Source organism: Oncorhynchus keta, chromosome 17, assembly GCF_023373465.1.
Source record: "Oncorhynchus keta strain PuntledgeMale-10-30-2019 chromosome 17, Oket_V2, whole genome shotgun sequence".
NCBI classification, from domain to species: Eukaryota; Metazoa; Chordata; class Actinopteri; order Salmoniformes; family Salmonidae; genus Oncorhynchus; species Oncorhynchus keta.
The window spans coordinates 58,785,489-58,812,604 of NC_068437.1; the positions used below are offsets into that span (position 1 = coordinate 58,785,489).

The 27,116-nt window shown below is 46.1% G+C and overlaps 1 protein-coding gene and 1 long non-coding RNA gene across 2 annotated transcripts in view; one reads left to right on the forward strand and one right to left on the reverse strand.

Moving 5' to 3' along the window:
- Window positions 1-9,769: 9,769 nt before the first annotated feature.
- LOC127908519 (uncharacterized) lies at window positions 9,770-11,355 on the forward strand. Its single transcript, XR_008067539.1, has 2 exons — window positions 9,770-9,877; window positions 9,926-11,355. It is a non-coding gene; the product is annotated as an uncharacterized LOC127908519 (long non-coding RNA).
- A 932-nt stretch (window positions 11,356-12,287) lies between these two features.
- Window positions 12,288-27,116, reverse strand: part of LOC127908485 (secretion-regulating guanine nucleotide exchange factor-like) — a 60,123-nt gene continuing 45,294 nt past the window's right edge. The window contains exon 9 of the mRNA XM_052467049.1: window positions 12,288-13,592. Within this exon, the coding sequence (XP_052323009.1) occupies window positions 13,387-13,592 (206 nt within the window). The 3' untranslated portion in view covers window positions 12,288-13,386. The remainder of the gene's footprint in view (window positions 13,593-27,116) is intronic.

Sequence of the window (27,116 nt, forward strand, 5' to 3'; positions counted from 1 at the left end):
TACTGTAGCCTAGCTTCGGAGGGGGAGGGGCTACTGTAGCCTAGCTTCGGAGGGGGATGGGCTACAGTAGCCTATGCTTCGGAGGGGGAGGGGCTACAGTAGCCTATTCTTCGGAGGGGGAGGGGCTACAGTAGCCTATTCTTCGGAGGGGGAGGGGCTACAGTAGCCTAGCTTCGGAGGGGGAGGGGCTAAAGTAGCCTATTCTTCGGAGGGGGAGGGGCTACAGTAGCCTCGCTTCGGAGGGGGAGGGGCTACAGTAGCCTAGCTTCAGAGGGGGAGGGGCTACAGTAGCCTAGCTTCGGAGGGGGAGGGGCTGCAGTAGCCTAGCTTCGGAGGGGGAGGGGCTACAGTAGCCTAGCTTCGGAGGGGGAGGGGCTGCAGTAGCCTAGCTTCGGAGGGGGAGGGGCTACAGTAGCCTAGCTTCAGAGGGGGAGGGGCTACAGTAGCCTAGCTTCGGAGGGGGAGGGGCTACAGTAGCCTAGCTTCGGAGGGGGAGGGCCTGCAGTAGCCTCGCTTCAGAGGGGGAGGGGCTACAGTAGCCTAGCTTCGGAGAGGGAGGGGCTACAGTAGCCTAGCTTCGGAGGGGGAGGGGCTACAGTAGTCTATTCTTCGGAGGTGGAGGGGCTGCAGTAGCCTAGCTTCGGAGGGGGAGGGGCTACAGTAGCCTAGCTTCGGAGGGGGAGGGGCTACAGTAGCCTATTCTTCTGAGGGGGATGGGCTACAGTAGTCTATGCTTCGGAGAGGGAGGGGCTACAGTAGCCTATGCTTCGGAGGGGGAGGGGCTACAGTAGCCTATTCTTCGGAGGGGGAGGGTCTACAGTAGCCTTTGCTTTGGAGGGGGAGGGGCTACAGTAGCCCATGCTTCAGAAGGGGAGGGTCTACAGTAGCCTATGCTTAGGAGGTGGAGGGTTTTCAGTAGCCTGTGCTTTGGAGGGGGAGGGTCAAGTAGCCTATGCTTTGGAGGGGGAGGGGCAAGTAGCCTATGTTTCGGAGGGGGAGGGGCAAGTAGCCTAGACCCAAAGATCTTCAACTGGCAGGAAGATGCTGGAATAACTTTCCAAGTGACAGAATGAGGGCTTGCATAGGCACTTTATTGTTACGTTTTTTACGGGACTGTAAAAAAAAGGCCTGGAATGTTGAAAAGAAACGTTATTAACCAGTTCCCAAGCTTTTAAAATAGCAGTTCTGTTCGGGATCAGCGTAGATCATTTTCGTTCCCCCGGAACCGGTTCCAACCCCTGGTTTTAGGAAATCATTTTATACAGGGACCTCCTTTCAAAAGAGTAACACTTCACTAAGTACACCAAACTTAACTTAATTAATATACCACATTTTAAATGAAAAAAAAACCCCGTACTACTGAGATAATATGAGCTGTTTTCTTTTTGTTTAACGATACATAAGGATACACACCGATGTGTAATGTAACAATATAAACAATATATTGTTTATATCTGTAGGGAATGTGTTGTTGTTGTTGTTGTTATTGTTGTTGTTGTTTTTTTACAGCTCTAATACTTACATATAAGTCAAGAAGATACTTTAACAAGCCTTTAGTTGACTTATTTATCAGTAACATTAATCTTTGTAAAATATATATAGCAAGTCAAATAAATATATCCTGTTTTATTTGGGCAAAGTTTTCCATTTCCTTTTGTCTGATCATGTCTCTGCTGTGATGGTTTGATTTGAACTGTTAAACCCTTTGTGAAGATTACATGTCAAAAACAACTACAGGTGAACTATATGCTCGTATGGAAATGCGATTTCAGTAAATAAAAATTCTCTAAGGTTTCAGTACAGAACAGTATGGGGTTTGGGAGATTATTGGGGAAAAGTAAATGCATGTATTTTACATTATGCACAAATTAAAGTATTCAAATACGAGATGTAAACTAAAAAGGTCTTGCATGAAATAAATGTTGCATACAACAGTATTTTAGACTCTGTTTTTATTTAACAGGCAAAACATGCATTCATGTTTTATACTTTATCTCTTGCAGACAGTGTAGTTCTTTGGCCCAGTTGTAAAGCCAACAGCTTTACAAATATGTTGTACAGTACTTCTTTGTGGGGTCAATGAGTGCTTCCATGAGTTGGGACGATGGGAGCATGACATAAACCATGACAACTACTGACTGAACCTCTGTACATGCAACTTGTACAACAAAAGCATGATCTGGGCATGAATAATATCATTCTTAAGAATGCAAATGTTGTCTTTGCCTTGGCTATAAGCATGGGAAATACATGGTAAAACTGCCACCTTTACCATGATGAGAAACTAACAGAGCACATTTTCTTTAACATCATTCCACTACCTGCCTCACTGCACTGTTGTGTAGAGGTAGCCTAGCCTAACCACTTGCCCTCTGCACTGTTCTGTAGAGGTAGCCTAGCCTAGCCACCTGCCCTCTGCACTGTTCTGTAGAGGTAGCCTAGCCTAGCCACCTGCCCTCTGCACTGTTCTGTAGAGGTAGCCTAGCCTAGCCACCTGCCCTCTGCACTGTTCTGTATAGGTAGCCTAGCCTAGCCACCTGCCCTCTGCACTGTTCTTTAGAGGTAGCCTAGCCTAGAAACCTGCCCTCTGCACTGTTCTGTAGAGGTAGCCTAGCCACCTCCCCTCTGCACTGTTCTGTAGAGGTAGCCTAGCCTAGTCACCTGCCCCACTGTTCTGTAGAGGTAGCCTAGCCTAGCCACCTACCCCACTGTTCTGTAGAGTTAGCCTCGCCTCGCCACCTGCCCCACTGCACTGTTCTGTAGAGGTAGCCTAGCCTAGCCACCTCCCCTGTGCACTGTTCTGTAGAGGTAGCCTAGCCTAGCCACCTCCCCTCTGCACTGTTCTGTAGAGGTAGCCTAGCCTAGCCACCTCCCCTCTGCACTGTTCTGTAGTGGTAGCCTAGCCACCTCCCCTCTGCACTGTTCTGTAGAGGTAGCCAAGCCACCTGCTCCCTGTACTGTTCTGTAGAGTTCGCCTAGCCTAGCCTAACCACCTGCCCCACTGCACTGTTCTGTAGAGTTAGCCTAGCCTAGCCACCTGCCCCACTGTTCTGTAGAGTTAGCCTAGCCTAGCATAGCCACCTGCCCCACAGCACTGTTCTGTAGAGGTAGCCTAGCCTAGCCACCTGTCTCACTGCACTGTTCTATAGAGTTAGCTTAGCCTCCCACACTGTTCTAGTAGAAGTAGTCTAGCCCCCAAAACGTTTATAGTAGAGGTATTCTAGTCACCTAAACTGTTCTAGTAGAGGTATTATAGCCTCCTACACTGTTATAGAGAGGTATTCTAGCCCCCTACACTGTTATAGAGAGGTATTCTAGCCCCCTACACTGTTATAGTAGAGGTATCCTAGCCTCCTACACTGTTATAGTAGAGGTATTCTAGTCTCCTACACTGTTCTAGTAGAGGTATTCTAGTCTCCTACACTGTTCTAGTAGAGGTATCCTAGCCCCCTACACTGTTATAGTAGAGGTATTCTAGCCCCCTACACTGTTATAGAGAGGTATTCTAGCCCCCTACATTGTTATAGAGAGGTATTCTAGTCTCCTACACTGTTCTAGTAGAGGTATTCTAGTCACCTAAACTGTTCTAGTAGAGGTATTCTAGCCCCCAAAACTTTTATAGTAGAGGTATTCTAGCCCCCTACACTGTTATAGTAGAGGTATTCTAGTCACCTAAACTGTTCTAGTAGAGGTATTCTAGCCCCCAAAACTTTTATAGTAGAGGTATTCTAGCCCCCTACACTGTTATAGTAGAGGTATTCTAGCCCCCTACACTGTTATAGAGAGGTATTCTAGTCTCCTACACTGTTATAGTAGATGTATCCTAGCCTCCTACACTGTTATAGAGAGGTATTCTAGTCTCCTACACTGTTATAGTAGATGTATCCTAGCCTCCTACACTGTTATAGAGAGGTATTCTAGTCTCCTACACTGTTATAGAGAGGTATTCTAGCCCCCTACACTGTTATAGAGAGGTATTCTAGCCTCCTACACTGTTATAGTAGAGGTATTCTAGCCTCCTACACTGTTATAGTAGAGGTATTCTAGCCCCCTACACTGTTCTAGTAGATGTATCCTAGCCCCCTACACTGTTATAGTAGATGTATTCTAGCCCCCTACACTGTTATAGAGAGGTATTCTAGTCTCCTACACTGTTCTAGTAGAGGTATTCTAGTCACCTAAACTGTTCTAGTAGAGGTATTCTAGTCTCCTACACTGTTCTAGTAGAGGTATTCTAGTCACCTAAACTGTTCTAGTAGAGGTATTCTAGTCACCTAAACTGTTCTAGTAGAGGTATTCTAGCCCCCTACACTGTTATAGTAGAGGTATTCTAGCCCCCTACACTGTTATAGAGAGGTATTCTAGTCTCCTACACTGTTCTAGTAGAGGTATTCTAGTCACCTAAACTGTTCTAGTAGAGGTATTCTAGCCCCCAAAACTTTTATAGTAGAGGTATTCTAGCCCCCTACACTGTTATAGTAGAGGTATCCTAGCCACCTACACTGTTATAGTAGAGGTATTCTAGCCCCCTACACTGTTATAGTAGATGTATCCTAGCCTCCTACACTGTTCTAGTAGAGGTATCCTAGCCTCCTACACTGTTATAGTAGATGTATTCTAGCCCCCTACACTGTTATAGTAGATGTATTCTAGCCACCTACACTGTTATAGTAGAGGTATTCTAGCCACCTACACTGTTATAGTAGAGGTATCCTAGCCTCCTACACTGTTCTAGTAGAGGTATTCTAGCCACCTACACTGTTATAGTAGAGGTATTCTAGCCACCTACACTGTTATAGAGAGGTATTCTAGTCTCCTACACTGTTATAGTAGAGGTATTCTAGCCACCTACACTGTTATAGTAGAGGTATTCTAGTCTCCTACACTGTTATAGTAGAGGTATTCTAGCCCCCTACACTGTTATAGTAGAGGTATCCTAGCCTCCTACACTGTTATAGTAGAGGTATTCTAGCCTCCTACACTGTTATAGTAGAGGTATTCTAGTCTCCTACACTGTTATAGTAGAGGTATTCTAGCCTCCTACACTGTTATAGTAGAGGTATCCTAGCCTCCTACACTGTTATAGTAGAGGTATTCTAGCCTCCTACACTGTTATAGTAGAGGTATTCTAGCCTCCTACACTGTTATAGTAGAGGTATTCTAGCCTCCTACACTGTTATAGTAGAGGTATTCTAGCCACCTACACTGTTATAGTAGAGGTATTCTAGCCTCCTACACTGTTATAGTAGAGGTATTCTAGCCTCCTACACTGTTCTAGTAGAGGTATCCTAGCCTCCTACACTGTTATAGTAGAGGTATTCTAGCCTCCTACACTGTTCTAGTAGAGGTATCCTAGCCTCCTACACTGTTATAGTAGAGGTATTCTAGCCTCCTACACTGTTATAGTAGAGGTATTCTAGCCTCCTACACTGTTCTAGTAGAGGTATCCTAGCCTCCTACACTGTTTTAGTAGAGGTATTCTAGCCTCCTACACTGTTATAGTAGAGATATTCTAGCCTCCTACACTGTTCTAGTAGAGGTATTCTAGTCTCCTACAAAAATCGGCCGTTGTGCCCCTGAACAGGCAGTTAACCCACTGTTCCTAGGCCGTTATTGAAAATAAGAATTTGGCCTTAACTGACTTGCCTAGTTAAATAAAGGTAAAATAAATAAAAAACTGTTATAGTAGATGTATCCTAGCCCCCTACACTGTTATAGTAGATGTATCCTAGCCCCCTACACTGTTATAGTAGAGGTATCCTAGCCTCCTACACTGTTATAGTAGAGGTATCCTAGCCTCCTACACTGTTATAGTAGAGGTATCCTAGCCTCCTACACTGTTATAGTAGAGGTATCCTAGCCCCCTACACTGTTATAGTAGAGGTATCCTAGCCTCCTACACTGTTATAGTAGAGGTATCCTAGCCTCCTACACTGTTATAGTAGATGTATCCTAGCCTCCTACACTGTTATAGTAGAGGTATCCTAGCCCCCTACACTGTTATAGTAGAGGTATCCTAGCCCCCTACACTGTTATAGTAGAGGTATCCTAGCCTCCTACACTGTTATAGTAGATGTATCCTAGCCTCCTACACTGTTATAGTAGAGGTATCCTAGCCCCCTACACTGTTATAGTAGATGTATCCTAGCCTCCTACACTGTTATAGATGTATCCTAGCCTCCTACACTGTTATAGTAGATGTATCCTAGCCTCCTACACTGTTATAGTAGAGGTATCCTAGCCCCCTACACTGTTATAGTAGAGGTATCCTAGCCCCCTACACTGTTATAGTAGAGGTATCCTAGCCCCCTACACTGTTATAGTAGAGGTATCCTAGCCTCCTACACTGTTATAGTAGATGTATCCTAGCCTCCTACACTGTTATAGATGTATCCTAGCCTCCTACACTGTTATAGATATATCCTAGCCTCCTACACTGTTCTAGTAGATGTATCCTAGCCTCCTACACTGTTATAGATATATCCTAGCCTCCTACACTGTTATAGATATATCCTAGCCTCCTACACTGTTATAGTAGAGGTATCCTAGTCAACCTATCCATCGTCAGCATCACTTCCTCCTATCCCTCATACATCATTTGTTGTAATAACTGTCTGTGTTGTTCTGTTTTTGATATGTTTGTAGAGACCACCCAGCGACAGCCTCGGAGCAGACCAGCAGCATCAGACTCAGTTTGTGTAATGAACCGTGGTGTTCCCACCACGATATGTCTGTCCCATAATAAGACCCCCTCACCGCAACACCAGCCCCACACCTGATAATACAGTAGCCTCGTTTGTTGTGTGTGTAAAATTAGTTTTAAATAATTGGGTGTTACAGTGGCAACCTGTACCTCACAGACTAAATGGCATCCTAATCCCTTTTAATAACCACACCTGATCAAAATTAGTGCACACCTAAATAGGGAATAGGGTGCCATAGGGCTCTGGTCTAAAGTAGTGCACTATATAGGGAATAGGGTTCTATAGGGCTCTGGTCTAAAGTAGTGCACTATATAGGGAATAGGGTTCTATAGGGCTCTGGTCTAAAGTAGTGAACTATATAGGGAATAGGGTGCCATAGGGCTCTGGTCTAAAGTAGTGCACTATATAGGGAATAGGGTGCCATAGGACTCTGGTCTAAAGTAGTGCACTACATAGGGAATAGGGTTCTATAGGGCTCTGGTCTAAAGTAGTGCACTATATAGGGAATAGGGTTCTATAGGGCCCTGATCTAAAGTAGTGCACTACATGGGGAATAGGGTGCCATTTGGTTTTTAAGATGCATCCTAACTCAGCATAGGGAGTGTTGTTGTCAAGCCTCATGTAGGTCAGTATCTGTCACTGGTTATTGTGCTGTAACGTACTGTAATGTGCTGTGCCTATTGTTGGTGTGTATGTGCCTAGTACCTGTATATACACTTGTGTGTGCATAAATTGTGTGTTAGAACTCCTAAATGTTTATTTTGAGTGATTATCAAATATTTGTGTGCTGCTTCTGTTTTAAAATAATAATAATAATAAACTGTTACTCAGATAAATTATATTACCCCCCTTTCTCCAAAATATTATCTCTGTTCCTAGGGTTCTATCACCCCCCTTTCCCCAACAGATTATCTCTGTTCCTACGGTTCTATTCCCCAACAGATTATCTCTGTTCCTACGGTTCTATTCCCCAACAGATTATCTCTGTTCCTACGGTTCTATTCTCCAACAGATTATCTCTGTTCCTACGGTTCTATTCCCCAACAGATTATCTCTGTTCCTACGGTTCTATTCCCCAACAGATTATCTCTGTTCCTAGGGTTCTATTCCCCAACAGATTATCTCTGCTCCTAGGGTTCTATCACCCCCCTTTCTCCAACAGATTATCTCTGTTCCTACGGTTCTATTCCCCAACAGATTATCTCTGTTCCTATGGTTCTATTCCCCAACAGATTATCTCTGTTCCTACGGTTCTATTCTCCAACAGATTATCTCTGTTCCTACGATTCTATTCCCCAACAGATTATCTCTGTTCCTACGGTTCTATTCCCCAACAGATTATCTCTGTTCCTACGGTTCTATTCCCCAACAGATAATCTCTGTTCCTACGGTTCTATTCCCCAACAGATTATCTCTGTTCCTAGGGTTCTATTCCCCAACAGATTATCTCTGTTCCTACGGTTCTATTCCCCAACATATTATCTCTGCTCCTAGGGTTCTATCACCCCTCTTTCTCCAACAGATTATCTCAGTTCCTACGGTTCTATTCCCCAACAGATTATCTCTGTTCCTACGGTTCTATTCCCCAACAGATTATCTCTGCTCCTAGGGTTCTATCACCCCCCTTTCTCCAACAGATTATCTCTGTTCCTACGGTTCTATCACCCCTTTCCCCAACAGATTATCTCTGTTCCTACGGTTCTATTCCCCAACAGATTATCTCTGTTCCTACGGTTCTATTCCCCAACAGATTATCTCTGTTCCTACGGTTCTATCACCCCCTTTCCCCAACAGATTATCTCTGTTCCTATGGTTCTATCACCCCCTTTCTCCAACAGATTATCTCTGTTCCTACGGTTCTATCACCCCTTTCCCCAACAGATTATCTCTGTTCCTACGGTTCTATTCCCCAACAGATTATCTCTGTTCCTACGGTTCTATTCCCCAACAGATTATCTCTGTTCCTACGGTTCTATCACCCCCTTTCCCCAACAGATTATCTCTGTTCCTATGGTTCTATCACCCCTTTCTCCAACAGATTATCTCTGTTCCTATGGTTCTATCACCCCCTTTCCCCTCTGTTCCTATGGTTCTATCACCCCCTTTCCCCAACATATATTATTTTTTTATTCAGAGTATCTCTGTTCCTACGGTTCTATCACCCCCTTTCCCCAACAGAGTATCTCTGTTCCTACGGTTCTATCACCCCTTTCTCCAACAGATTATCTCTGTTCCTACGGTTCTATCACCCACTTTCCCGAAAAGATTATCACTTATGTCAGCCAGACGAAACCGAGTTAGTCTTGACATAGTCAAGTTGCACTGTCATTGTCACATAATAATAATTATTAGCCTTTTGGACTGTTTGCACCTGTGAAATAAAAAAAAATCCTTTCATTATACTTTGAGATAAAGTTAGGATTTAAATACTGTTTGTCCACATAGGAGACCAAACACGCACAAAAAAAAGTGCAATATAATTATTTCTTAAACACACCAGTCATGTCTTTGATCACTAAACCAAGGCATTACAACTACCAGATTTGCTATTACAAAGCGGTCAGTTAAAAACCTACAACTGTGTTGTTTAAACAAATTCCACTTTTGGGCTAACTTCCTGATAGAAATGTCACACACACATTTAGCCTATCAAGTATCAACACAAGATTGCAGTTGAACAACAATGTGTATATCTTTCTTATTCAATGTCATGGTTGTAGGTGTAAAATACCAATTAGCAACAGTAGGCCTATATTTTCCAACCAACATTTTATTTTATTTTTTAAAACTCTCAGCATGTTTTTTTTTTTTTTTTGTGAGGGCACTTAATAGGTGAAGCAACATACTGTAAATAAAATCATAGCCAGAACACTGTCACTTCATCATAGTGGAAAAGTGCCTCTAATTTACTGAATCATACCAGGGGGAATTTGTTTAAACGAACATGAAAGACTAGTCAGTGTAGTCGTTCAGCTGTCAGTCAAATCAATAATCAGTAGTACAACATCTGAAAGCTTAGGCAGGCAAGGCAGTATAACAAACCCAAAAAATGCATAATGGATATCAATTCAAAAAAGTTGAAAATACAAAAAGAGTACAAAACATTAGGAACACCTTCCTAATATTGCCCTCAGAACAGCCTCAATTCTTCAGGGCACGACGGACTCTACAAGGTGTCGAAGGCGTTCCACAGGGATGCTGGCCCATGTTGACTCTACAAGGTGTCGAAGGCGTTCCACAGGGATGCTGGCCCATGTTGACTCTACAAGGTGTCGAAGGCGTTCCACAGGGATGCTGGCCCATGTTGACTCTACAAGGTGTCGAAGGCATTCCACAGGGATGCTGGCCCATGTTGACTCTACAAGGTGTCGAAGGCGTTCCACAGGGATGCTGGCCCATGTTGACTCCAATGATTCCCACAGTTGTGTCCAGTTGGCTGGATGTCCTTTGGGTGGTGGACCAGTCTTGATACACGGGAAACTGATGAGCGTGAAAAACCCAGAAGCGTTGCAGTTCTTGACACAAACTGGTGCGCCTGGCACCTACTACCATACCCCTGTTCAAAGGCACTTCAATATTTTATCATCCTCAGAATGGCACACACACACAATCCTCTCCTTCATCTACACTGATTGAAGTAGATTTAACAAGTGACATCAATAAGGGATCATAGCTCTCACCTGGATTCACCTGGTCAGTCTGTCATAGAAAGAGCAGGTGTTCCTAATGTTTTGTCCAAGCAGTGTGATTGGTTGTAAAAGCATCATTTGGTATCCCTTTCAGCTTGCAGGTATTATGTTTTATTACTTGTTATAAAGCATGTATATATATATATATATATCTTTATAATGTCTTATTATAAGGTTTATAATATGCTATGTTTCTGTGTAAAATGTACAACCCCACCTTTAAAATGGCTCTAAAGGACTGTTATTTGGTCACAATGAGATGATACGGAGAGAACGCTGTATTAAGTCTTATAATTCATTATACCTGCAGGCTTTAAGTCAAGGGTTATTCCCCAGTTTACATCATTTGTAATATTAAATATGGTAATTACTGTTATTAAAGGGACCAACATGTTTATGAAACCAACTACAAAAACACACTGCCTACTGACTGACAGCTTACGGAGATGTCGATGTGCTTCCTGACAGAACACAGCTGGACCAATGGCTGCCAATGGAACTCACTGAGCACAATGGGAGGAAACTATGGTGTCCAACATGGACCAAACAACAGGGTCATGTTCATTAGGCAGCAAAACGGAAGTAAACGGACTGAAACAAGGGAGGGACTTCTTGAAATTAATCCAATAAGTAACAAGTTTTTAAAACATTTTGAAACGTTTTCCGTTCCACCTCCTAATGAATACGACCCAGCAGTAATCCTTTATAACAATCATTAACCCAAACAAACAGGAAACCATTGTGGTCCGTTTTTTGTGAAACTCGAACAGTGTTTGGTTTGAACAGTGTACATTCTGTGTGTCTAGTTATTTGCAGGGTGTTCGTTCCCTTCAGTGATCGTTTCAACTGGTTTGTTATTTAGAGATTTCTGTGTATTTTTTCCTGAAAAGTTCTGAAACAGTTCAGAGTCAGAGTGTACATTTAAATAGTGAAAAAAAATAAACATTTTAAAACACATACGATTATTTTTCAATGAGTGTTGATTTATTTTTTGAAGAAAGTCAAAGATTCATTGGTCTATCTACATTTTGTCGTCTTTTTAACAGTCATTTTTTCATCACAATTTCATATTTCAGTGAGATCAATGTTTTCAGGCTGCCGCCCAATCCCATGTCATATATTTCTTTGCATAGATAAACATACATGACGATATTGTAATATATTCTGCAAACTGTACGATCGATAATCAGAATGCAGTCACACAGTCACACAGTCACACAGACAGACAGACAGACAGACAGACAGACAGACAGACAGACAGACAGACAGACAGACAGACAGACAGACAGACAGACAGACAGACACCAGAGGTGTCAAGGGCCATTCAAATTGGAAACATTTAAACAAGACCGGATTTGACAGAACACTTGCAGTATTTCAATGTAAACATAACCCCATAACATACATTTAACGGTCATCCTTATATCACCTCTTATACATTGTTCTAAAACCCTTGAATGAGTAGGTGTTCTAAAACCCTTGAATGAGTAGGTGTTCTAAAACCCTTGAATGAGTAGGTGTTCTAAAACCCTTGAATGAGTAGGTGTTCTAAAACCCTTGAATGAGTAGGTGTTCTAAAACCCTTGAATGAGTAGGTGTTCTAAAACCCTTGAATGAGTAGGTGTTCTAAAACCCTTGAATGAGTAGGTGTTCTAAAACCCTTGAATGAGTGGGTGTTCTAAAACCCTTGAATGAGTAGGTGTTCTAAAACCCTTGAATGAGTAGGTGTTCTAAAACCCTTGAATGAGTAGGTGTTCTAAAACCCTTGAATGAGTAGGTGTTCTAAAACCCTTGAATGAGTAGGTGTTCTAAAACCCTTGAATGAGTAGGTGTTCTAAAACCCTTGAATGAGTAGGTGTTCTAAAACCCTTGAATGAGTAGGTGTTCTAAAACCCTTGAATGAGTGGGTGTTCTAAAACCCTTGAATGAGTAGGTGTTCTAAAACCCTTGAATGAGTAGGTGTTCTAAAACCCTTGAATGAGTAGGTGTTCTAAAACCCTGGAATGAGTAGGTGTTCTAAAACCCTTGAATGAGTAGGTGCTCTAAAACCCTTGAATGAGTAGGTGCTCTAAAACCCTTGAATGAGTAGGTGTTCTAAAACCCTTGAATGAGTAGGTGTTCTAAACCCTTGAATGAGTAGGTGTTCTAAAACCCTTGAATGAGTAGGTGTTCTAAAACCCTTGAATGAGTAGGTGTTCTAAAACCCTTGAATGAGTAGGTGTTCTAAAACCATTGAATGAGTAGGTGTTCTAAAACCCTTGAATGAGTAGTAGGTGCGCCCAAACTTTTGACTGTACTTTACGTCTTGGGACATAGGCATCATGTATATAGACTAACAGACTTGTGTATCCATCTCCCTGACCCTCAATCCTATCTGGACTGGGCTCGAGAAATGACAGCCTCTGTCCCTGATCAAACATAACTCACCCGTCTCTAACGCCAGAAACAATATTTATTTTGCCGTCTCACAATTTGAATACAGACCTGGGGCCGTATGTATCAAGTGTGTGCTGATCTAGGATCGGTTTCGTCTTTTAAAATGACTACAAGAATACGATTACATGGACTGTAGGTTTTAGGGTCAATTCCAATTTTTAATTCCAGTCAATTGAGGATGTGCATTGAAATTTCAATTCAATTACGAAGGCAGTTAGAATGTACCGGTCATTACTGAACTTACACGTGCCTTACTTTGGCCAACAACAAAGCAATCATAACGGGGTTTGGCTATTTTGCTCAGACAGACACACCCACATACTTTACAACCTTCAGAATGTCCTCCTCCCAGATCCTCCCCTGAGGCTCCTTCCCCACAGACTGGGTGATCATGATTCATACCCTATCATGTTACTCTCACGCCACACAGTGAGCCGGGTGTCCTCTGCCATAGAGATAAAACGATAGACATTGAGCTTCAAATCAGCGGCACAAGCGGTCCGCGATCTAACCCAGGTACAGTCCTGATAAGTTAGATAAAACATGCTCGTTTCAAACTATAGTGTAGCTTGTTCTATCTCCATGTCCTCTGTAGACTCCTCTTCACCTGTCCTCACAGCACACAGTGCCATAGAGTGGCCAGCGCCACAGCCAATCACAAGAGGCCGGAGGGCAGGAATGGGCTGTGGTTCGCTGACATCTGTCTCGGAACCGTCCCCACACATCCCATGTTCGTTCCACCCCCAAGAGAGCAGGCGACCCCCTGGAGAGGAGAGATGAGGAGAGGAGGGTAGAGGACACTGGTCAGTTAGAGATAACAAACAGCAGATTACTACCCTGATCCCAGATCTGTACATGTTTGGCATGACAATGACATTAGGAGTCGGCAAGATAGCCTGGTCAGATCAGTTTGTGCTAAGAGAAGACAACACAAACTGATCTGGTGTGACCAGGCTGAGAGAAGACAACACAAACTGATCTGGTGTGACCAGGCTGAGAGATCACCAACTAGAATTGGTAAAAACAGTTGAGTGCAAAAACACTTCCCAACTATTTTGTGAACTGGTCAGTTGGACCTGACATCATAGACTGGTCAGTTGGACCAGACATCATAGACTGGTCAGTTGGACCTGACATCATAGACTGGTCAGTTGGACCTGACATCATAGACTGGTCAGTTGGACGAGACATCATAGACTGGTCAGTTGGACCTGACATCATAGACTGGTCAGTTGGACCAGACATCATAGACTGGTCAGTTGGACCTGACTGGTCAGTTGGACCAGACATCATAGACTGGTCAGTTGGACCAGACATCATAGACTGGTCAGTTGGACCAGACATCATAGACTGGTCAGTTAGACCAGACATCATAGACTGGTCAGTTGGACCAGACATTATAGACTGGTCAGTTGGACCTGACATCATAGACTGGTCAGTTGGACCTGACATCATAGACTGGTCAGTTGGACCAGACATCATAGACTGGTCAGTTGGACCAGACATCATAGACTGGTCAGTTGGACCTGACATCATAGACTGGTCAGTTAGACCTGACATCATAGACTGGTCAGTTGGACCAGACATCATAGTGGTCAGTTAGACCAGACATCATAGACTGGTCAGTTAGACCAGACATCATAGACTGGTCAGTTAGACCAGACATCATAGACTGGTCAGTTAGACCAGACATCATAGACTGGTCAGTTGGACCTGACATCATAGACTGGTCAGTTAGACCTGACATCATAGACTGGTCAGTTAGACCTGACATCATAGACTGGTCAGTTGGACCTGACATCATAGACTGGTCAGTTAGACCTGACATCATAGACTGGTCAGTTGGACCTGACATCATAGACTGGTCAGTTAGACCTGACATCATAGACTGGTCAGTTGGACCAGACATCATAGACTGGTCAGTTGGACCAGACATCATAGACTGGTCAGTTGGACCAGACATCATAGACTGGTCAGTTGGACCAGACATCATAGACTGGTCAGTTGGACCAGACATCATAGACTGGTCAGTTGGACCTGACATCATAGACTGGTCAGTTAGACCTGACATCATAGACTGGTCAGTTAGACCAGACATCATAGACTGGTCAGTTGGACCTGACATCATAGACTGGTCAGTTGGACCAGACATCATAGACTGGTCAGTTGGACCAGACATCATAGACTGGTCAGTTGGACCAGACATCATAGACTGGTCAGTTGGACCTGACATCATAGACTGGTCAGTTGGACCTGACATCATAGACTGGTCAGTTGGACCAGACATCATAGACTGGTCAGTTAGACCAGACATCATAGACTGGTCAGTTAGACCTGACATCATAGACTGGTCAGTTAGACCTGACATCATAGACTGGTCAGTTGGACCTGACATAGACTGGTCAGTTGGACCTGACATCATAGACTGGTCAGTTAGACCTGACATCATAGACTGGTCAGTTAGACCTGACATCATAGACTGGTCAGTTGGACCAGACATCATAGTGGTCAGTTAGACCAGACATCATAGACTGGTCAGTTGGACCTGACATCATAGACTGGTCAGTTAGACCTGACATCATAGACTGGTCAGTTAGACCTGACATCATAGACTGGTCAGTTGGACCAGACATCATAGACTGGTCAGTTGGACCAGACATCATAGTGGTCAGTTAGACCAGACATCATAGACTGGTCAGTTAGACCAGACATCATAGACTGGTCAGTTAGACCAGACATCATAGACTGGTCAGTTAGACCAGACATCATAGACTGGTCAGTTGGACCAGACATCATAGACTGGTCAGTTAGACCAGACATCATAGACTGGTCAGTTAGACCAGACATCATAGACTGGTCAGTTAGACCAGACATCATAGACTGGTCAGTTGGACCAGACATCATAGACTGGTCAGTTGGACCAGACATCATAGACTGGTCAGTTGGACCAGACATCATAGACTGGTCAGTTAGACCTGACATCATAGACTGGTCAGTTGGACCTGACATCATAGACTGGTCAGTTGGACCTGACATCATAGACTGGTCAGTTGGATCAGACATCATAGACTGGTCAGTTGGACCTGACATCATAGACTGGTCAGTTAGACCTGACATCATAGACTGGTCAGTTGGACCAGACATCATAGACTGGTCAGTTGGACCAGACATCATAGACTGGTCAGTTAGACCAGACATCATAGACTGGTCAGTTAGACCTGACATCATAGACTGGTCAGTTGGACCTGACATCATAGACTGGTCAGTTGGACCTGACATCATAGACTGGTCAGTTGGACCAGACATCATAGACTGGTCAGTTGGACCAGACATCATAGACTGGTCAGTTGGACCAGACATCATAGACTGGTCAGTTGGACCTGACTGGTCAGTTGGACCAGACATCATAGACTGGTCAGTTAGACCTGACATCATAGACTGGTCAGTTGGACCAGACATCATAGACTGGTCAGTTGGACCTGACTGGTCAGTTGGACCAGACATCATAGACTGGTCAGTTGGACCTGACTGGTCAGTTGGACCAGACATCATAGACTGGTCAGTTAGACCTGACATCATAGACTGGTCAGTTGGACCAGACATCATAGACTGGTCAGTTGGACCAGACATCATAGACTGGTCAGTTGGACCTGACTGGTCAGTTGGACCTGACATCATAGACTGGTCAGTTGGACCTGACTGGTCAGTTGGACCTGACATCATAGACTGGTCAGTTGGACCTGACATCATAGACTGGTCAGTTAGACCAGACATCATAGACTGGTCAGTTGGACCAGACATCATAGACTGGTCAGTTGGACCTGACATCATAGACTGGTCAGTTAGACCTGACATCATAGACTGGTCAGTTGGACCTGACATCATAGACTAGTCAGTTGGACCAGACCTGACATCATAGACTGGTCAGTTGGACCTGACATCATAGACTGGTCAGTTGGACCAGACATCATAGACTGGTCAGTTGGACCTGACTGGTCAGTTGGACCTGACATCATAGACTGGTCAGTTGGACCTGACATCATAGACTGGTCAGTTAGACCAGACATCATAGACTGGTCAGTTGGACCAGACATCATAGACTGGTCAGTTGGACCTGACATCATAGACTGGTCAGTTAGACCTGACATCATAGACTGGTCAGTTGGACCTGACATCATAGACTAGTCAGTTGGACCAGACCTGACATCATAGACTGGTCAGTTGGACCTGACATCATAGACTGGTCAGTTGGACCAGACATCATAGACTGGTCAGTTGGACCTGACATCATAGACTGGTCGGTTGGACCTGACATCATAGACTGGTCAGTTGGACCAGACATCATAGACTGGTCAGTTAGACCTGACATCATAGACTGGTCAGTTAGACCTGACATCATAGACTGGTCAGTTAGACCTGACTGGTCAGTTAGACCTGACATCATAGACTGGTCAGTTAGACCTGACATCATAGTGGTCAGTTAGACCAGACATCATAGTGGTCAGTTAGACCAGACATCATAGTGGTCAGTTGGACCAGACATCATAGACTGGTCAGTTAGACCAGACATCATAGTGGTCAGTTAGACCAGACATCATAGACTGGTCAGTTGGACCTGACATCATAGACTGGTCAGTTGGACCTGACATCATAGACTGGTCAGTTAGACCTGACATCATAGTGGTCAGTTAGACCAGACATCATAGACTGGTCAGTTAGACCTGACTGGTCAGTTAGACCTGACATCATAGACTGGTCAGTTAGACCAGACATCATAGACTGGTCAGTTAGACCTGACATCATAGTGGTCAGTTAGACCTGACATCATAGTGGTCAGTTAGACCTGACATCATAGACTGGTCAGTTAGACCTGACATCATAGTGGTCAGTTAGACCTGACATCATAGTGGTCAGTTAGACCTGACATCATAGTGGTCAGTTAGACCAGACATCATAGTGGTCAGTTAGACCAGACATCATAGTGGTCAGTTAGACCTGACATCATAGTGGTCAGTTAGACCTGATATATAGACTGGTCAGTTAGACCTGACATCATAGACTGGTCAGTTAGACCTGATATATAGACTGGTCAGTTGGACCTGACATCATAGACTGGTCAGTTAGACCTGACTGGTCAGTTGGACCTGACATCATAGACTGGTCAGTTGGACCAGACATCATAGACTGGTCAGTTGGACCAGACATCATAGACTGGTCAGTTGGACCTGACATCATAGACTGGTCAGTTGGACCAGACATCATAGACTGGTCAGTTGGACCTGACATCATAGTGGTCAGTTAGACCTGACATCATAGACTGGTCAGTTGGACCTGACATCATAGACTGGTCAGTTGGACCTGACATCATAGACTGGTCAGTTGGACCTGACATCATAGACTGGTCAGTTGGACCTGACATCATAGACTGGTCAGTTAGACCTGACATCATAGACTGGTCAGTTGGACCAGACATCATAGTGGTCAGTTAGACCTGATATATACAGGACAACTAGCCTGACATGACATCGACTATAGGAGTTGGTTATACAACACTAGTATGTAGTAGGTAATAAAACACATTGGTTATACAGCACTAGTTGGTAGTTGGTTATACATCACTAGTTGGTTATACATCACTAGTTGGTTATACATCACTAGTTGGTTATACAGCACTAACTAGTTGGTTATACAACATTAGTTGGTTAATCAGCACTAGTTGGTTAAACATCACTAGTTGGTTATACTGCACTATCTGGTTATACAGCACTAGTTGGTTATAGATTACTAGTTGGTTATACATTACTAGTTGGTTATACATCACTAGTTGGTTATACATCACTAGTTGGTTATACATCACTAGTTGGTTATACATCATTAATCATTACTAGCTGGTTATACATCAGTAGTTGGTAATAAAACACTAGTTGGTTATACATGACTAGATGGTTATACAAAACTAGTTGTTAGTTGGTCATACATCACTTGTTGGTTATACAGCACTAGTTGGTAGTTGGTTATACATCACTAGTTGGTTATACATCACTAGTTGGTTATACAGCACTAGTTGGTAGTTGGTTATACATCACTAGTTGGTTATACAGCACTAGTTGGTAGTTGGTTATACATCACTAGTTGGTTATACATCACTAGTTGGTTATACATCACTAGTTGTTAGTTGGTTATACATCACTAGTTGGTTATACATCACTAGTTGGTTATACAGCACTAGTTGGTAGTTGGTTATACAGCACTAGTTGGTAGTTGGTTATACAGCACTAGTTGGTAGTTGGTTATACAGCACTAGTTGGTAGTTGGTTATACATCACTAGTTGGTTATACAGCACTAGTTGTTAGTTGGTTATACATCACTAGTTGGTTATAAATCACTAGTTGGTTATACAGCACTAGTTGGTAGTTGGTTATACAGCACTAGTTGGTAGTTGGTTATACAGCACTAGTTGGTTATACAACACTAGTTGGCTGTATAGCACTAGTTGGTAGTTGGTTATACATCACTAGTTGGTAGTTGGTTTTACATCACTAGTTGGTTTCACATCACTAGTTGGTAATACAACACTAACTAGCTGGTTATACATCACTAGTTAGTTATACAGCACTAGTTGGTAGCTGGTTATACATCACTAGTTGTTAGTTGGTTATACATCACTAGTTGGTAATACAACACTAACTAGTTGGGAATACATCAGTCGTTTCTCAGATGTTGCATGGCCAGGCAATGAGGATTACACATTTGCTCAACTGGAATAGGAAAAATGGTTGGGTATAAAACATTTTAAAAAATCAGATGACTTCAAAGTAGTCTGTGTCGATTCAAATAGGCACACACACACACACACACACAGGCACACACACACACACACACACACACACACACACACACACACACACACACACACACACACACACACACACACACACACACACCCCTTGGGGGCTCAACAAAAGTTAAACACACACTGCCATTCAGCTCCAGACAGTCTCTGCACCTTTCCTCCTCTTCTCTGTTCCCTCTCAGACAGCTGGTAAAGGAGCTTGTTGGTTTAGTGGGTGTGGTCCGGACAGGGCTGCATCACCGTGGAGACACGTGCCATGGCAACACAGTTCGGTTAACTAATAGGCCCCGTTGTCATGGCAACACAGCTCACATCTTCAAGCGTTCATTCTACCCATCCCAATGTTCTGTCTGTTTTCTGTTTCTTCCCTCATTTCTCTATCCCTCCTTTCATCGACTGAATCCCTTTATATCTCTACATCTCCCTCTTATTTATTCTGACCAATGGATCAAAAGCCTCTGAGTTCTGTGTCAGCAGAGAGAACAGATAAAACCAGATGTCTCCCGGACCAAGATGTCTCACAGGCCAAGATGTCTCCCAGGCCAAGATGTCTCCCAGACCAAGATGTCTCCCAGACCAAGATGTCTCCCAGACCAAGATGTGTCACAGACCAAGATGTCTCCCAGACCAAGATGTCTCCCAGACCAAGATGTCTCCCAGACCAAGATGTCTCCCAGACCAAGATGTGTCACAGACCAAGATGTCTCCCAGGCCAAGATGTCTCCCAGGCCAAGATGTCTCCCAGGCCAAGATGTCTCCCAGGCCAAGATGTCTCCCAGACCAAGATGTCTCCCAGGCCAAGATGTCTCCCAGACCAAGATGTCTCCCAGACCAAGATGTCTCACAGACCAAGATGTCTCACAGACCAAGATGTCTCCCAGGCCAAGATGTCTCCCAGACCAAGATGTCTCACAGACCAAGATGTCTCACAGACCAAGATGTCTCACAGACCAAGATGTCTCACAGACCAAGATGTCTCCCAGACCAAGATGTCTCCCAGCAGGCAGCTTATGCCAGTGTGATATGACAACTAGGGCCGAGACCTCACCGTACCATATAACCAGCATACTTAGGTGTCAATACGATATGTATTGTGATTATCACGATTATACAGTACCAGTCAAAAGTTTGGACACATCTACTCATTCAAGGATTTTCCTTCATTTTTTAAACTATTTCATACATTGTAGAATAAAGTGAATATACTGAAGACATCAAAACTATGAAATAACATCGAATCATGTAGTGACTAAAAAAAAATATATTTTATATTTGAGATTCTTCAAAGTAGCCACTCGTCGCCTTGATGACAGCTTTGCACAGTCTTGGTATTCTCTCAGCCAGCTTCACGAGGAATGCTTTTCCAACAGTCTTGAAGGAGTTCCCACATATGCTGAGTGCTTGTTGGCTGCATTTCCTTCCCTCTGTGGTCCAACTCATCCCAAACCATCTCAGTTGAGTTGAGGTTGGGGGATTGTAGAGGCCAGGTCATCTGATACAGCACTCCATCAATCTCCTCCTTGGTCAAATAGCCCTTACACAGCCTGGAGGTGTGTTGGGTCATTGTCCTGTTGAAAACCAAATGATAGTGGGATTAAGTGCAAACCAGATGGGATGACGTATCGCTGCAGAATGCGGTGTGCCTTGAATTCTAAATAAAATCGCAGACAGTGTCACCAGCAAAGCTTGTGTCCTTTAGTAGTGGTTTCTTTGCAGCAATTTGACCATGAAGGCCTGATTCACGCGGTCTCCTCTGAACAGTTGACGTTGAGATGTGTCTGTTACTTGAACTCTAAAGCATTTATTTGGGCTGCAATTTCTGAGGCTGGTAACTCTAATGAACATATCCTCTGCAGCAGAGGTAACTCTGGGTCTTCCTTTCCTGTGGCGGTCCTCATGAGAGCCAGTTTCATTATAGCGCTTGATGGTTTTTGCAACTGCACACATTTTCCAGATTGACGGACCTTCATGTCTTAAAGTAATGATGGACTGTCGTTTCTCTTTGCTTATTTGAGCTGTTACCAAATAGGGCTATCTTCTGTAAACCAGCCCTACCTTGTCACAACACAACTGATTGGCTCAAACGCCTTAAGGAAAGAAATTCCACAAATTAAAAACTTTTAACAAAGCACACCTGTTAATTGAAATGCATTCCAGGTGACTACCTCATGAAGCTGGTTGAGAGAATGCCAAAAGTGCGCAAAGCTGTCATCAAGGCAGCTACTTAGAAGAATCTCAAATAATAAAATATATTTTTGATTTGTTTAACACTTATTTGGTTATACAACACCTGCTTAAAACTCAACCTAGATATCCTAAACGCAGCTCACTCTCTAACTCACACTCTCAAACACATAGACCCCCTGAACACAGCTCACTCTCTAACTCACACTCTCAAACACATAGATCCCCTGAACACAGCTCACTCTCTAACTCACACTCTCAAACACATAGACCCCCTGAACACAGCTCACTCTCTAACTCACACTCTCAAACACATAGATCCCCTGAACACAGCTCACTCTCTAACTCACACTCTCAAACACCTAGATCTCCTAAACGCAGCTCACTCTCTAACTCACACTCTCAAACACATAGATCCCCTTAAAACTTCTTGCGACTCTCAAACCCGGATCCGGGAGCGTAATCATCGCCTCAAACTAATTAGCATAACGCAGCGGACATAAATCTTCCTAGAAAATCTTCCTATTGATGAAAATCACAAATGAAATATATTGAGACACAGCTTAGCCTTTTGTTAATCACACTGTCATCTCAGATTTTCAAAATATGCTTTACAGCCAATGCTAGACAAACATTCTCAAACACTTCAGATCCCCTGAATGCAGCTCACTCTCCAGATCCCAATCACCTGAATTCTGATCACCTGTTCACACACCTGTATGTCATTGTCACACACTATTTAGTTCAGTTCTTTGCACCCCATCACTGTGAGGTCTTGTTTGTTTTGTTACACATTCTATTCGGAGCTCTGTTGATTCCCATATTAGTCCTCCCGTGTATCATAGTGTTTGGTCATTCTCAATAACAACGTTTTCTGCTTATCAGATTTCCTGTCATCAACCTCTTGCCACATCTCCCAGACTATGTTATTAGCCTTTTCCCCTGCCTGCACTGTTATCTTTTTGGATTCCCGGTGTAATGACCTTCTGCCTGTCCCTGGACCCAGCTACCTGCCTCCTCCTGTGTATGGCCTTCTGCCTGCCCCTGGACCCAGCTACCTGCCTCCTCCTGTGTATGACCTTCTGCCTGCCCCTGGACCCAGCTACCTGCCTCCTCCTGTGTATGACCTTCTGCCTGCCCCTGGAACCAGCTACCTGCCTCCTCCTGTGTATGACTTTCTGCCTGCCCCTGGACCCAGCTACCTGCCTCCTCCTGTGTATGACCTTCTGCCTGCCCCTGGACCCATCTACCTGCCTCCTCCTGTGTATGACCTTCTGCCTGCCCCTGGACCCAGCTACCTGCCTCCTCCTGTGTATGACCTTCTGCCTGCCCCTGGACCCAGCTACCTGCCTCCTCCTGTGTATGGCCTTCTGCCTGCCCCAGCTACCTGCCTCCTCCTGTGTATGGCCTTCCCCCTGCCCCTGGACCCAGCTACCTGCCTCCTCCTGTGTATGACCTTCTGCCTGCCCCTGGACCCAGCTACCTGCCTCCTCCTGTGTATGACCTTCTGCCTGCCCCTGGACCCAGCTACCTGCCTCCTCCTGTGTATGACCTTCTGCCTGCCCCTGGACCCAGCTACCTGCCTCCTCCTGTGTATGACCTTCTGCCTGCCCCTGGACCCAGCTACCTGCCTCCTCCTGTGTATGACCTTCTGCCTTCCCCTGGACCCAGCTACCTGCCTCCTCCTGTGTATGACCTTCTGCCTGCCCCTGGACCCAGCTACCTGCCTCCTCCTGTGTATGACCTGCCTGCCCCTGGACCCAGCTACCTGCCTCCTCCTGTGTATGGCCTTCTGCCTGCCCCTGGACCCAGCTACCTGCCTCCTCCTGTGTATGACCTTCTGCCTGCCCCTGGACCCAGCTACCTGCCTCCTCCTGTGTATGGCCTTCTGCCTGCCCCTGGACCCAGCTACCTGCCTCCTCCTGTGTATGGCCTTCTGCCTGCCCCTGGACCCAGCTACCTGCCTCCTCCTGTGTATGACCTTCTGCCTGCCCCTGGACCCAGCTACCTGCCTCCTCCTGTGTATGGCCTTCTGCCTGCCCCTGGACCCAGCTACCTGCCTCCTCCTGTGTATGGCCTTCTGCCTGCCCCAGCTACCTGCCTCCTCCTGTGTATGACCTTCTGCCTGCCCCTGGACCCAGCTACCTGCCTCCTCCTGTGTATGGCCTTCTGCCTGCCCCTGGACCCAGCTACCTGCCTCCTCCTGTGTATGGCCTTCTGCCTGCCCCAGCTACCTGCCTCCTCCTGTGTATGACCTTCTGCCTGCCCCTGGACCCAGCTACCTGCCTCCTCCTGTGTATGACCTTCTGCCTGCCCCTGGACCCAGCTACCTGCCTCCTCCTGTGTATGACCTTCTGCCTTCCCCTGGACCCAGCTACCTGCCTCCTCCTGTGTATGACCTTCTGCCTGCCCCTGGACCCAGCTACCTGCCTCCTCCTGTGTATGACCTTCTGCCTGCCCCTGGACCCAGCTACCTGCCTCCTCCTGTGTATGACCTTCTGCCTGCCCCTGGACCCAGCTACCTGCCTCCTCCTGTCTATGACCTTCTGCCTGCCCCTGGACCCAGCAACCTGCCTCCTCCTGTGTATGACCTTCTGCCTGCCTCTGGACCCAGCTACCTGCCTCCTCCTGTGTATGGCCTTCTGCCTGCACCTGGACCCAGGTACCTGCCTCCTCCTGTGTATGGCCTTCTGCCTGCACCTGGACCCAGGTACCTGCCTCCTCCTGTGTATGACCTTCGGCCTGCCCCTGGACCCAGCTACCTGCCTCCTCCTGTGTATGACCTTCTGCCTGCCCCTGGACCCAGCTACCTGCCTCCTCCTGTGTATGACCTTCTGCCTGCCTCTGGACCCAGCTACCTGCCTCCTCCTGTGTATGACCTTCTGCCTTCCCCTGGACCCAGCTACCTGCCTCCTCCTGTGTATGACCTTCTGTCTGCCCCTGGACCCAGCTACCTGCCTCCTCCTGTGTATGACTTTCTGCCTGCCCCTGGACCCAGCTACCTGCCTCCTCCTGTCTATGACCTTCTGCCTGCCCCTGGACCCAGCTACCTGCCTCCTCCTGTGTATGACTTTCTGCCTGCCCCTGGACCCAGCTACCTGCCTCCTCCTGTCTATGACCTTCTGCCTGCCCCTGGACCCAGCTACCTGCCTCCTCCAGTGTATGACCTTCTGCCTGCCCCTGGACCCAGCTACCTGCCTCCTCCTGTGTATGACCTTCTGCCTGCTCCTGGACCCAGCTACCTGCATCCTCCTGTGTATGACCTTCTGCCTGCTCCTGGACCCAGCTACCTGCCTCCTCCTGTGTATGACCTTCTGCCTGCCCCTGGACCCAGCTACCTGCCTCCTCCTGTGTATGACTTTCTGCCTGCTCCTGGACCCAGCTACCTGCCTCCTCCTGTGTATGACTTTCTGCCTGCCCCTGGACCCAGCTACCTGCCTCCTCCTGTGTATGACCTTCTGCCTGCTCCTGGACCCAGCTACCTGCATATGACCTTCTGCCTGCTCCTGGACCCAGCTACCTGCCTCCTCCTGTGTATGACCTTCTGCCTGCCCCTGGAACCAGCTACCTGCCTCCTCCTGTGTATGACTTTCTGCCTGCCCCTGGACCCAGCTACCTGCCTCCTCCTGTGTATGACCTTCTGCCTGCCCCTGGACCCATCTACCTGCCTCCTCCTGTGTATGACCTTCTGCCTGCCCCTGGACCCAGCTACCTGCCTCCTCCTGTGTATGACCTTCTGCCTGCCCCTGGACCCAGCTACCTGCCTCCTCCTGTGTATGGCCTTCTGCCTGCCCCAGCTACCTGCCTCCTCCTGTGTATGGCCTTCTGCCTGCCCCTGGACCCAGCTACCTGCCTCCTCCTGTGTATGGCCTTCTGCCTGCCCCAGCTACCTGCCTCCTCCTGTGTATGACCTTCTGCCTGCCCCTGGACCCAGCTACCTGCCTCCTCCTGTGTATGACCTTCTGCCTGCCCCTGGACCCAGCTACCTGCCTCCTCCTGTGTATGACCTTCTGCCTGCCCCTGGACCCAGCTACCTGCCTCCTCCTGTGTATGACCTTCTGCCTTCCCCTGGACCCAGCTACCTGCCTCCTCCTGTGTATGACCTTCTGCCTGCCCCTGGACCCAGCTACCTGCCTCCTCCTGTGTATGACCTGCCTGCCCCTGGACCCAGCTACCTGCCTCCTCCTGTGTATGGCCTTCTGCCTGCCCCTGGACCCAGCTACCTGCCTCCTCCTGTGTATGACCTTCTGCCTGCCCCTGGACCCAGCTACCTGCCTCCTCCTGTGTATGGCCTTCTGCCTGCCCCTGGACCCAGCTACCTGCCTCCTCCTGTGTATGGCCTTCTGCCTGCCCCAGCTACCTGCCTCCTCCTGTGTATGACCTTCTGCCTGCCCCTGGACCCAGCTACCTGCCTCCTCCTGTGTATGGCCTTCTGCCTGCCCCTGGACCCAGCTACCTGCCTCCTCCTGTGTATGGCCTTCTGCCTGCCCCAGCTACCTGCCTCCTCCTGTGTATGACCTTCTGCCTGCCCCTGGACCCAGCTACCTGCCTCCTCCTGTGTATGACCTTCTGCCTGCCCCTGGACCCAGCTACCTGCCTCCTCCTGTGTATGACCTTCTGCCTGCCCCTGGACCCAGCTACCTGCCTCCTCCTGTGTATGACCTTCTGCCTGCCCCTGGACCCAGCTACCTGCCTCCTCCTGTCTATGACCTTCTGCCTGCCCCTGGACCCAGCTACCTGCCTCCTCCTGTGTATGACCTTCTGCCTGCCCCTGGACCCAGCTACATGCCTCCTCCTGTGTATGACCTTCTGCCTGCCCCTGGACCCAGCTACCTGCCTCCTTCTGTGGTCCTTTACAATAAACACCTGCTGCGCCCTGCGCTTGAAAACAGCTCTCTGTCTCCCCTCGTGTTAATTACAAGTTACTACATAATTCCATATGGGTTATTTCATAGTTTTGAAAATAGAAAATAGTTTTAAAAAATAAAGAAAAACCCTTGAATGAGTAGGTGCGTTGTAACGTGTACTGGTACTGTATATGTTTTGCGATTCGATACGGCAATTTTATTGAGATTTAATGCTCCAAACATATTGCTCACTATACGTCTGCTGCAGAGACAATGAGTTTTGATCATGTAAAAAAAAAGTGATGAAAACATGGCTACCTATTTAAAAAGAAGATGGGAAAAAAAAGAGTTTTCGTGCAGATACAGCCGACTAGCGCTAGCTGACGCAATTATTATTGTTAA